Genomic DNA, 12706 nt, shown 5'->3' with positions numbered 1-12706 from the left:
TCGGTCGGAGTGGACCCCAAGGAGACCCGCAGGACTCTCAGCTCTGGCTTGCCTTCATTGGCCGTCCAGAGAGGAGTCGCTAGAGCTATATGCTCCAGGGGTGGAAGTGAAAGATGCATAAGACGCGAGTTGGCACAGTGGCTGGTAACAGCCACTGGGTAGAAAGCGGCGCACACCTCTCGACACCCCTGAGCCGCCTACACCAGTGTTGCTCCTGGTCGTCTTTACGACGACAGTTTCAGGGGCCCACCTAGTTAGTGGCAAGTCACCGCCTGCCTCGATAACGTGTAGAAGCATTGTTATGGCAGGTGTCCGGACCTCTCTGCAATAGCCCAATCTTTTGACCAGCCAAACTTCAACACCATAACCGGCACTCTTCTCCACTGTATTTACAATAGCTCCTATGCCAGCTGGGACCGATTTACGGGTATCTATTTGTACCCGTGGATGGGTTCTAGCTGGTGTATTACATAACATCAAACTTGTCTTAAAGGGCCTCTGTGCTGTTGGCTTCGGCCCCACGCATGCCTCCCAAAGGTCCGGGACCCCATGGTCCCGAGATATGGAAAGACTACAATAACTTTCTCCTATGGATCTGCGCAACCGGCTCATGAACCGGCTCAGTTAAGTGATACCCTACAGCCGAGAATGTGATATGTCGTGGCAATTATATTCCTATGTCTAAACAACAGTCCAAAATAATAAATTTATTTTAAATATGAATAAATTATCAATCAATTAATATTTTTACTACGTAACCTATAACAATAATAAAATATGTAAGTAGCTTCTCTTCCTAAGACGGAATAACATGTAAAATTATTAATTTAATACAATTCTTTGATAAACGCATTGGAATGTCCCTATTAATTTAAATAAATATTTGAGTTAGTAACATATTATTAAACTACCTATGCATATACGAGTATGTTTCTTCTTATTCCCTACACGGCGGTAAGTTTAGCCTTTTTAAAATTCAATAAAAATTCAGTCTTAAAATATGTAAGGAAAAATGGCTTTCCTATTCTTTGGATATGTTTTAAACGTTGCCTTGTACCACTCGTTGGCTTGAATCGCAGTCTGGATCTGAAAAATAGATCAAACATGAATGTTTTAAATTTAATTTAAGAAATCCAATCTTTCTCGCGTTTGAGAGGCCTGTTCACAGCAGTAAGTCTTTCACGTATCAAAATATGCCAAAAAAAATCAAAATATGCCAAAAAAAAAACGAAAAGAGTGTAAGGACTGATTTAGACGGCGCGCAAATTTGCATACGATTTTAGTTACATTGCGTCTGCACTTGACTGAAACTTGCATGCGAGTTCTCGCATCGTCTAAATGAGCCCTTAAGGTTGTTAAAGGGTCGGCAAGGCGCATGTTTCACACCTGGAGTTGCAGGTGTCGATAGGCTATGGTGTTATGCACCATCCGGGCGGGCGGACCGCATGCCTGTTTGTCACCAACGTGGTATGGTGATAAGAATCGAAACGATTATTGTTTACTAAATTAGAAGACAGAGAGAGTAGGTATGTAATCGCTATCCATGTAACGGTCACATCACTACACCTCATAAAACAAAGACCCCCGCCGCGTCTCTCTGTTTGTATGTTCGCGATAAACCCTAATGGCTCCTCTACACGATGAGCCAACGCCGGCCACTCCAAGGGACGCAGCCATGCGGTAGAATGAGATAGCAATATCACTTGCTCCCTCTAACGCATAAATGCGTCCCTTGGAGTGGCCGCCGTTGGCCCATCGTGTAGAGGAGCCATAAAACTACTGAACGGATTTTCATGGGGATTTCACCAACAATAGAGTGATTGTTGAGGAACGTTGAGGTGTATAATTTGTTAACCCGTGCGAAGCCGGGGCGGGTCGCTAGTCGTTTACATTCTTTATCACGTTTTAATGGCCCTACTTTACGAGTATAGTATGAATAATCTCAGGTGAATTTTTCGGGCTCGGAGCCTAATCTGTTAAACAAAAGATGTATGCAGTGGTTACAATTCTTACTACTAATAGCCCCCACGTGAGTAACGGGAACAATTCCATTTAAAAAGCAAATTTACCATTCTAATTATATGGTTCAAATTCTTGAATCAGCCCATTCAGAGATAACACGTTTTTGTTATCTCAAAAAACAAGACCATCCTAATTGTTCTCAGAACAAGCTGTCATATGAATTTGAACCTTAATACTATCACGACAGTTGCTTTTTAAACGACATGGTTGCTTTGGCATGAGCTGTAGACCGCTCTTAAAAGAAACAAAGGCTTTTGTTTAACGGATTAGCACCCGAACTCGAAAAAATCATCTGAGATAATTCATACTATAAAACGTACCTGATTTCCAAGCACCCACAGATAAATACAGAAGTACGTTTTCGTCGGCACCAGAAGGAGTAGCGCTGTGTACATGATCACCTCACACATCCGGTGAGGACTCGACACCAGCTCGAACCACCTTCCGTGCGGTATCCCATGGTCCTCTGTTACCACTTGGCCTGGAATTATAGATGGATGGATGAAAAATCTGTATTTGGACAATATTGGAGTAGCTTACCGTATAAATTCAAAATCACGAGGTTTTTGTTCGTAGAATGAAAACAAAAAGACTTTCTGTATAAAATCGCGTTTTTCTAATATTCAGCGCCATCTATTGACCGAAAGTTGAGTTATTTTGATGAGCGCCGAACAAAATGGATGGAATACTACGCTAGTGACGCCATCTGGCACGCAATAAGCTGAATATTGGAGGAACGCGATTTTGTACACACGTTGTCGGTCTTTCTGTTGTATTTTCCGTCATATTTTCACGGAAACGTACGAATGTGGCTTGCCAGTTCAGCCAGTCTGGGTACAAAAAGGAATGAGGTTTCACGTGTTGGCTTCGACCCCACGCACGCCTTCCAAATGCCCGGGACCCCATCATGGTCCCGAGATTTGTAAAAGACAGACATAATAATAAAAGACGTTTATTCAAAAAGTTTGAACATAGAGGTACATAATAAAAGTAAACGATAATGCTTACAAACTAATTGAAAAGGTAAGTGGCTCAGCTTATGTCTGTGCCAGAAGGCTTCGGGGCACAGCGGCCCTAAAGACTTGCAGCAACGGACGCTGTTATTCTGCCACCGCCGTATTTGTATCTAGTTAAGCACAGTAAAAACATTTACAGTATTTATTACATATAGGACAGGATAGCAAAACCGAACGTTTCGGAAAAAATATGATGGAAAACATGCACCATACATCAGTATGCTTATGACTAACACTAAGTACACAAATTGCCGCAAGGTTTTTTTTTGGATTTAATCATTATTCGTAGACTGTGTGTGACGTTCAAACGGTAGGAGTACCAATCTCTTACCCGACTTTTTGTCTTTGCGAAGATTGGCAAAGATGACATTGCTTTGGTACTGTTCGTACCACGCCCACAGGAAGACTACGACACAGGGAATGGAGAGGTACTTGGTGCGAGTGTCGGTCCATATCACAGTGTCTCTGTTTTGGCTTCCTGAAAACAAAAGGAATACAATTTCAAAACCCTTAACACATTCAGTGCCAAACAACCGACTATCGGGTATTTACGATTTCATGGTCGCATCTTCAAGACAAAGTTTGGTTTTGCGAGCCACCTTAGGGCATTTCATAATCCGGATAAGAATTGTTGATGGAGTTACCATTGCCGGATACGGCAAGGAAGGAGCTGACCACTACTTTATAAGACTTTATATGACGAAATTGTTGTAGCCTGGCGCGGATGTCTTGATTGGCTGGGTGGCAATGAATGTGTTAATATTGCATAGGTACACAGTTCATTTGAAAGGAGGTTGAAGTTCCAAGTAAGGCCAGATTTAAATATTATGTAATAAACAGATTGTAATATAACGACGCAAAACTATTTAGGGAAAATAAAGGCTTAAATAAAATAAAAAATATAACGACAAATACAAGTTCTTACATAGCCTCTAGCCATACGTCAAACCAGATCAAAATGAAATTGAAATGAAAAAATGAAATTTTATTTTGTCAACACAAGGTTCAAATTAGAATGGAACAGGATACCTTTTTATAGGTCTCTGGGCGGCTAGAGGTTAACACTTTGGCTACCGAGAACCCGCGTGGTAGGCACTCGTAATGTTTGCTCAGATGCCGGATAACCCGCCCAGCGGGTTGTTTTGTACGGAGATATAGACGACCGGTTTCTGGGGTAGTGCGCCGTTTTTTGCCCGGTTGCGAAAGTGTTAAAGAACTATGAGAACCTTCCACCCCCTTGTGAGAAAAGATAACATGTTTGAACCCCCTCCCCTAAATCGTCTGGAAAGGCGCCTAGTGAGTTTATTGAAAAAAAAATCTTACCACAAAACAAGGGTGCTTCACCAACACCAGCTATTATGCAGGCAAAGTAGTGGATAATGCCGGCGACATAGTGACTCAGGTTCATCTTGCTGTTTTTGGCGAAGACCTGGAGGTAGTGGGTCTCATAGAATCTCCGGGCACACTGAACGGTTAGCAGGGCCATGGCAATGAGTGCTGCGGTTGCTGACACTACAATTGAAGAAATTGTGGAGTTGAAACACGGTGACTTTATTATTTCAAAATAGGGTAGTTTGTACGTGTTTTGTATTAATTACATACACATTGATTTTAACAGTGACTAAAATGAGATAGTTAAACATTCTTATTATGCTTGAAGATTACCAAAGAAACAGAAATTTTTATTTGTAAACAAAAATAAGACAATTTTGCATTAAGAAAATATAGCATTGTGTGTAAAAAAATTGATAGTTTAGGTAAGTATATTATGTAATTTATGTAGACCTTGTCATCCAAGTGCAAGTGTCCCTGCACTTAATTATTTTAAAAATTCTGAGGCCCAATTTCAGTAATAAAAATTTAAGTATTAATGTGATTATTAAAATGTATGTACCATCATCATAAAAATAAAGATAGACCACAAGTAGACTGGCTGTGGCTAAACTGTAGATCTCAGGTCATTGAGGAAAACTAAAAGAAGGAATTTAGTTAAGAATGCAGTCTGTGTCATTTGTTTTAAGTCCCATAAGCTCCTTAAGATATTGTTTAGCAATTGCTGTTGAATAAAAACTCACCTGTTGGTTCATTTTGTTCTAAAATCTTGTTCAAAACTATCACAACATACTTATTCACACTAAAATCCAGAAAATAGATCATATACATGTATACTAATGTTAATGCACTGAGCACCGACGAAAATGAATAGAAATGCCTGTAGTACGACTTCGGGATTTCAATTGCTTGTATGAAAATGGCCCCATTCCCTTGATACGCGAAACTGCCATACTTAAAACCTTGAATTACGAATGCTGGCACGTAAGTTTCGTAATTATTTATTAGATATCCCGTACACGTAACCATAAAGGCAAGGTTTAGAAAAATAAAATCTAGCGTGTTCAGCATGTTTCCGGGATAAGAAGAATGTGAGAATGTCTTTAAATCACGAAACAGTAATTTCACTATTTTATAACGGGACTAAGCAACTTGTTTGAACTTTCGACACTTTCGTTTCGTCCCAAATAAATAATAATATACCATTCTAAACGGCAAACGGTACTCTATAGTTGTCAACTTGTCACTGTCACTGTCAGCGCAGCGCAGTCAGCTGTCAATAATGTTGCCACATCCGCTTACCGCTTTCTATTTTTTAAAGATCATAATAGACGGGCGTACCGGACTGCGTCCTTGATCCGGTCATCCTATCTCTTTTCTTTCTTGCTCTCACTTATAACTGCAAGGAGAAAATATAGCTATAGACGGAGAGCTAGCTACGGAAATAGGTTTGCAATTTATAGAGCAACGAAACACAGGGTAACCGCAAACGGAATCGAAGTCCTTTTCGTTCGAGGGTGAATGAACGAAACCGGTTTGAAAAATAAAACGGTTTCCGAGCCCTGCGTTAGCTATATAAAATGCACAGATATGTGTAATAGTAGATTGTTAACCAAGGGTGGAAAGTGAACCATTTCACCCGAGATATTTTGGCGCTCGAACGAAGAGAGAGCGCCGATAGTTTGAGGGTGAGATGCAGTGGCGGATTTGCAGTCTTTGCCGCCCTAGGCCCCAGGCCTTGTAGCCGCCCCTTTCTCAGCATCACCCATCATATTGACTACATTTCAGGCAACGAAAAAGTATAGAGGGAAATGCTTGAGACACATTTTTAATTTAGTAACTTTATTTGGACTCTTTAGGAGGTGAACATATCAAAAGTCCCCTTGAGCGGGGGTAGGGGAGTTTGGTTTGAAGGTCACATTTTTCAGTTTTCCGCTTATTAGGTATATCTCAGAAACTATACGTCCTTGTGATATGATCATGGGAACATAGGTTTTGCGAAAAAAATAAATAAGCAAATACTTACCTATTCATTTTAAGTGACAGTTTTACCAATAGCATTGACTTTTAATTAGGGATGTACCGACTAGTCGCCGACTAGTCGGGAAAGCCGACTATCCGGCCACATTTGTAGTCGGCGATTAGTCGGCGACTAGTCGGCAAAAATGGCCGATTAGTCGGCACTTTATTAGTGAAAGAAAAACAGAAAAAAAAAAGAAACCAACAGTCAATATTTACCATATGTTTTGTCTATTTTACTAAAATACCTATTCAGGGTGTGAAAACTTTTGTTCATATAATTGCATGACCGTTTGATCGTTATCGTGTGGTGGTGGGCTGGTGTTTTTCTCAGGTCGATCTCAACTGATTCTCGTGTAATTTCATGGCCAAGTTCTATACTTAAAGAATTTTATTATAATTCAGTTCTTGTTTTTTTTAATGGTGGAGCCATGGGGAACTATTAATGTTATTGCAGAATTTAGAGACTTATAAACAGGGCACGTTGCTCGTAAAGACGCTGACCACAGGGGATAGGTTCTTAACTGGCAACTACGTACGAGAAATAGAGCCTTGGAAATACCTCCTACAAGTTGTACCTACTGACGGTGTGCTCAGGATTGCAAAATAAAAGAAAGACAGAAATTGAACGAGGATTTTTGTGATAGGTTTTTGAACATATAGAGAACACCTTTTTGCCAAGCTAATTTATGAATAGCGCAACCAAAAGAGCAAAACTATTGTTTTTCACCTGATCTTATACGAAACTAATGATCTGGCCGACTAGCCGACTAGTCGGCCGACTAATCGGCCATTCGAGCGCCGATTAGTCGGCTAGTCGGCCAAATCAATAGTCGGTACATCACTACTTTTAATGTACCTACAAAACATTCAAAAAATCTAAAAAAGAAACAAGAAAAACATTTTTTTTGCTATATCTATAAAAACTCATATAAATTTATATTCCCTTCTTTTGGCCTCCAGCGAATTCCAGAGAAGTTTAAAGGACAAGTTAGTAGGTCTTTAGACCCAGTACTTTCAGAGATAAAGAGGGGAATGGTCATTTTTTGCCTATTTTCATGAATAACTGCTAAACTATTTATCCTAAAATTATGAAAAAAAATATATATTTGAGATTCTTACAATGAGCTCCTTGATTTGATATGTAACACGATATAGTTTGAAAAACTTTAATTTTTAATTTTCTCATTTACCCCCCAAAAATGGCCTCCATATTTAAAATTAATTTATTTACGTTACACGTCCATCTTTGGGTCACAAACCAAACATACATATGTGTGCCAAATTTCAACTTAATTGGTCCAGTAGTTTCGGAGAAAATAGGCTGTGACAGACGGACAGCCAGACGCACGAGTGATCCTATAATGGTTCTGTTTTTTTCCTTTTGAGGTACGGAACCCTAAAAACGGGGCCCTCAAGATATCAAAAAACTTGTAGCTTGTAGCAAATTTTACCCGCTTTCATTTTGTTTAATGAGCATGTCATTAGAACGCATAGTTTTCGAGATATGTATAAGCGAAAAACCGAAAAATGTGACCTTCAAACCCCTTTCTTCCCCCGGCTCAAGGACTACGGCCGGGGACTTTTGATATGTTCACCTCCTAGATAGTCCAAATAAAGTTAGGTATGTACAAAGTCAAATTAAAATTGTGTTTCATGCATTTCCCTCTATAGGTACCTTTTTTTGAGAATTCGTTGCCTGGCCTAATTTTGAGTTATTTTTTGTTATCATCAGCGAATTTTTTTGTCACAATTTGCCGCCCCTAATATTTTGCCGCCCCTAATATTTTGCCGCCCTAGGCCCGGGCCTACTGTGCCTTATGGGAAATCCGCCACTGGTGAGATGGTTACTTTTACCCGAGTTAAACACTCTACTTTTCATTTCGACTATGAGGAAAGTTAAACACGAGAAATGTAGGTTTATTATTGGTAAGTATAATTGTTTAGAACAAATTATTAACAGATATAATAGGTAAACTACATAACTATAAGTCACTCGAATCACTTGAAAATGTAAACGGCGCCAATTTCAGCCATGCGGAAGCTGATATGAGAGCTTATAATATGGCATATATTGCTGTTAGCCGTTGCTCGAAGTAAAAATTAAAAAAAAATTACTTTCCACCCTAGGGTGAGAAATGCAATTTTCCACCTGGTTATTTGCCTATGAAAGGTAAACTTTCCGAACAGGAGAGATGAAAATAGATTTTTTTCCGCGCCAACTCATGATGTTGAGTACGAACGTAACATTAGTGGGCACGCATATCATTTATCTACCTACGGTAGTCCTTATAAGTTTGAGGAGCGTTTATTTAAACCGCTAGCGGAATACCTAAAGTCGCCAAAGGGTAACACGTCACTTGTCAATCATCTTACCAGTTTAAGTCAGACCTCCGAGAACGCAATATTTGCTAGGAATCTTAGGTCAATATACGGTCGATGTTTAAAATGTTCAGTAAACAGCCGAAGACGGGCGCCAACTCGACGACCGCGCCATTAACCCGTCAGATGCGATGAGCGGGAACATCGGAAGCGACGTTGCGCGCCTCACTTGTTACCTACGTTACCAGTCACTCTTGTGAATAAAACGACATGTAACACGCTGTCAATTCGATGAGCATTTTATACTTTTATAAACATTGATGAGACCCGCACTGCATTGACGGCATTTCAAATTTTCATATTGAAAATATCATCAAGGACTTTTGACTTAAGCAGGGCCAGCTGGGTGTCCCGTCATTTTGTTAAGAAAACTTTTCCCTATGTATACGACAGAATACGAGTATTTATTTATGGGTAATACTGAATGTTTCTGTAATCATCGGCCACTTACTGATAATGATAAGTCAAGAAGATCACATAGTCAAAGAAAACATTTATTGTTTGAAAATATAACTCTGTGTATTTTTTGAGGTACCAAGTACCAACCTACCTACAATTTATTTAGGGGTGATGTGCGTTTTAGGATTAGGTACATACTTACCGGAACTTTGAAAATTGTATGTTCGATATTTAGCGTCCTTGTGTCGGATTCGGCAGTTTGCCCCGGAATCTCCGAAAATTCGGAACTTTACATGTAAAACTTGTTTAATTTCGGCCTAATTCTTAATTATACCTGCGTTAACCTATGTTAAACATAATTGTTTCCATAATCAGACTTCCCAGCACTTAACACAAATCCAAAACGTACTAACTCGAAAATCCAGAGCAAATCAAACCCAATTCTGGAACATACCCCTTTCAATTGAAAATTCTCTCATTTACTTGTTATTTATGCGTGGGCACTTCATAAAGCATTAGGGAAACTTAACATACACCGTCTTGACATTTCTTGAACATTCATAACAGACAGGTGGTATATAAGGGTCCCGAGGTTCCCTGTACCGCATTCCTTCAGGGTGTGTGGTCTGTTTAACTACAAAGGTAAGTTGCTAAACAATATAATATGTACCTACCTGTTTAAGTTTCTGTTGACGGCGGCGGTAAATTAATGTTTTAGGTTGTAACGTGTATGCAAGATGAAACACATTATATGGTTACAGAAAGATGAAACATATTATATAATGAAGAAGATGAAATATAATATATTATATAGCTTTTGTTATCGTGAATTAGCTAATTAATTAAGCTAGGTAAAAGTTGGTCAAGCAAATTAAAAAAAATCTAGGCGCGAAGGGTTATCGTCCCATAGAAAATCTGAATTTCTCGCCTTTTTCTACTGACAAGATTTGCTTGACCAGCTATATTATATAGGTAATCAAACCGCGATTCAAAGTGTTCGAACCTCAGCGGTAGCCACACGCCAGCGGCACACATAGGTACCTACCTACCTAATGTTAACGTCTCAATCGGCTCATCGACCAACCTCAAAGCCGTAGCCACATGTCAAAACCTTCAGCTACAATCGCTTTAAATGTATTGCCTTTGTGCAATATGTACCATGAAGCGCGTTCGGCCTCTATAAACAAATTTATTCAATAGGTATGCTAACAAATTGCTTTTATAAGCTACTTTGACCACAAAGCAATTCAATTTCCACAAAATATCAATGCTGTTGTCAGCCCGTTTTGCAAAATATTCAAGAAACCATTTTCAAATAAAGGTTGACGCTCACATGAATATATAAGTGTCTATTTGTTTTATGCTATGCCGGTTCTAAAAACTGTTTCATCTTACAGATGAAAGTCCTGATATTGATGGTATTCTTGTTCACTTTGGCGCTATGCTCTGGTCATATTGGCGGCGGCCTGATGATGCAAGACCTCAGTCCTCAGGTCTACTGCGGCAGAAACCTCGCTATAGCGATATCGGAGCTTTGTCTCATGCAGAGACACCAAAAGAGATCCGAGGGGCCCTTGTTCGGTGAGTAGATATTTGTTGTAGTGTAGTTTAACAACCATCTCTAATCTAAAAGCTGTAATAACTTCAGCCCGATTCCCTGGGAGTTGGAGGTGCAGGTTATTGTCTCGTCGGCATTCCCACACTATTCTCCTCGAGTCTTCTTGTTTTCCTGCAGAACAGAAGGACATCTTTAAGTTCGACGTCCTTTAGTTCGCTCTATTTTAGTGTGTCTCTACTGAATGGTATGAAGCATGCGGCACCGCGATATTATGGGGTTAGATGCACTGCCCTGTTAATCAAAAGCTACTTGTAGGTAATACAAGTGGAAGTCCCTTTCTAAAAAAAGTTGTCAAAAAGAGACTTCCACTTGTATTACAAGTTACAAGCTTTTGGTAAACAGGTCTTCTGTAACCCCCATAACTATATAAGACCACAGTCATAATAGCACTGATACTTACATCTAAAGCCCCCTCCACACTCGTGCGCGAATCGCGGCGCGAAGCCGCGAACGCAAGTGTGGCGTCGATTTTTGCAGACAGCGAAATCGACTCCACACTCGCGTTCGCGGCTTCGCCCGCGATTCACGCACATAGTCTGGAGGGGGCTTAAAGATGAATCCTTTTAAGCGTGAAGGATCGGCAATGCGCGTGTCACACCATCAGACTACAGACGGACCGCACACACGTTTGACATCGTCTTAGTATAAAAAAAAGAAATACAGTTCTCATCTCTGGTTTGGCGCTCCACAATACCAGCTTCTCCCTCTTGGCTCCAAGTTTAGATGATGATGTGGTTTTCTTCACAGGTAATGCCATCTCCCCCTACTACAAAGAGGACTATGGCTGGCCTTGGCTTCCCCCCCACCAGGCAAAAGGCCTGGCGCTTCCCTCGCGCGGCAAGAGGCTGGTGAACGGGATCGTCGACGAATGCTGCAATAAGCCCTGCAGCATGGAAGAAATGCTCGGTTACTGTAATTAGGTTAACTAACATCTTATAACATATTTTAATTTTTTTGTAAATGAATTGTTATAAAATTATGCAGTTAAATATTTATAATAGAGATTTAGAAGTTGTTTAGAAGCTTGGAACGAACCTAGTCATATCCAAGTTGCCAATGCCGTAACTCCCGCTCCACACTCGCATTCGCGGCTTCGCGCCGTGATTTGAGCGCGAGTGTGGAGGAGGCTTAACGCCTACCGCGATAATCGAAATATCTCGTTGGTTGGTTGGTATCGCGCTTGCATATTCGAGTGATAAAGAGGCAGATATCGTAATTTTATTGTTGTGCAACGTACAGCACGGTTCCTCGTTGTATCGAGGTACCGGCTTGTCCTAAGGTGCTGATCCGTGAAAGATTTCACGGTCCGTCTTCCTGCTCTTATTGTTGTTAAGAAGGAACAAAAAATGAAATTAAAAATAAATTTCAACCTACTTAAAAAAAGGATGAGGTTATCAATTCGACCGTATTTTTTTTAATTAATTAATTATAACTAGAATTGTAACAATTTGGCTTGGCACCGACTTCATACGTCACAGTTGCTTAGGGCATATAAAACGAGATATAGGTGTTATTTTATCCTTTTTAAAGTGGGTTTTACTTTTTTTTTAAAGGTTTTTTTTTTCTTGAATATTTTCATTTCATATAGAAACATTAACCTATCTGGGTAAGCACAAAATATTTCATCCATGGATGAAAATATTAGGGCTTCTCAAATAAAATAAAAGCCTTTCACCAATGATAACATGGATGTTAAAATATCAGTCCGCTATATAGATGAAAGAAAAGCTGAATAGTAGTTTATAATACTAATATTTGTTATTCAATCGCGATGCTCCCAGTCTGCATTTTAATATAAAACGATTATGTAAATGAACTTAAATAAGATACTAGATAGATAAGACCGAAGGTTCTCTATGTTAAATATTAAATTCAAAATATAATTGTTGTTGCGCTAGAAGTTGTTTCATTGATATTA

The 12706-nt window shown here is 39.7% G+C and overlaps 2 protein-coding genes across 2 annotated transcripts; one reads left to right on the top strand and one right to left on the bottom strand.

Moving 5' to 3' along the window:
* Nucleotides 1-680: 680 nt before the first annotated feature.
* On the bottom strand, nucleotides 681-5613 carry LOC134666691 (polyprenol reductase). The gene is made up of 5 exons (XM_063523924.1): nucleotides 5114-5613; nucleotides 4362-4550; nucleotides 3370-3516; nucleotides 2343-2503; nucleotides 681-1086 (listed from the first exon to the last, which is right to left on the bottom strand). The coding sequence occupies exons 1-5, from the start codon at nucleotides 5439-5441 to the stop codon at nucleotides 994-996; spliced, it is 918 nt and encodes a 305-aa protein (XP_063379994.1). The 5' UTR covers nucleotides 5442-5613; the 3' UTR covers nucleotides 681-993.
* A 3679-nt stretch (nucleotides 5614-9292) lies between these two features.
* Nucleotides 9293-11763, top strand: LOC134667048 (bombyxin A-3 homolog). Its single transcript, XM_063524348.1, has 2 exons — nucleotides 9293-10751; nucleotides 11536-11763. Exons 1-2 carry the CDS (start codon nucleotides 10568-10570, stop codon nucleotides 11706-11708), a joined length of 357 nt encoding a protein of 118 aa, XP_063380418.1. The 5' UTR covers nucleotides 9293-10567; the 3' UTR covers nucleotides 11709-11763.
* Nucleotides 11764-12706: the final 943 nt, after the last annotated feature.

The sequence above is a fragment of the Cydia fagiglandana genome, chromosome 8 (assembly GCF_963556715.1).
Source record: "Cydia fagiglandana chromosome 8, ilCydFagi1.1, whole genome shotgun sequence".
NCBI classification, from domain to species: domain Eukaryota; kingdom Metazoa; phylum Arthropoda; class Insecta; order Lepidoptera; family Tortricidae; genus Cydia; species Cydia fagiglandana.
Note: the sequence above shows the minus strand (reverse complement) of the source record. Positions and strands in the feature narration are given on the sequence as shown.

Coding starts and splice junctions, on each gene's coding strand:
- LOC134667048 (XM_063524348.1), top strand. CDS start 10,568: ATGAAAGTCCTGATATTGATGGTATTCTTGTTCACTTTGGCGCTATGC. Junction 10,752..11,535: donor ATCCGAGGGGCCCTTGTTCG/GTGAGTAGATAT, acceptor TTTTCTTCACAG/GTAATGCCATCTCCCCCTAC.
- LOC134666691 (XM_063523924.1), bottom strand. CDS start 5,441: ATGCTGAACACGCTAGATTTTATTTTTCTAAACCTTGCCTTTATGGTT. Junction 4,551..5,113: donor AGAACAAAATGAACCAACAG/GTGAGTTTTTAT, acceptor CTTCAATTGTAG/TGTCAGCAACCGCAGCACTC. Junction 1,087..2,342: donor TGTGGGTGCTTGGAAATCAG/GTACGTTTTATA, acceptor TCTATTTTTCAG/ATCCAGACTGCGATTCAAGC.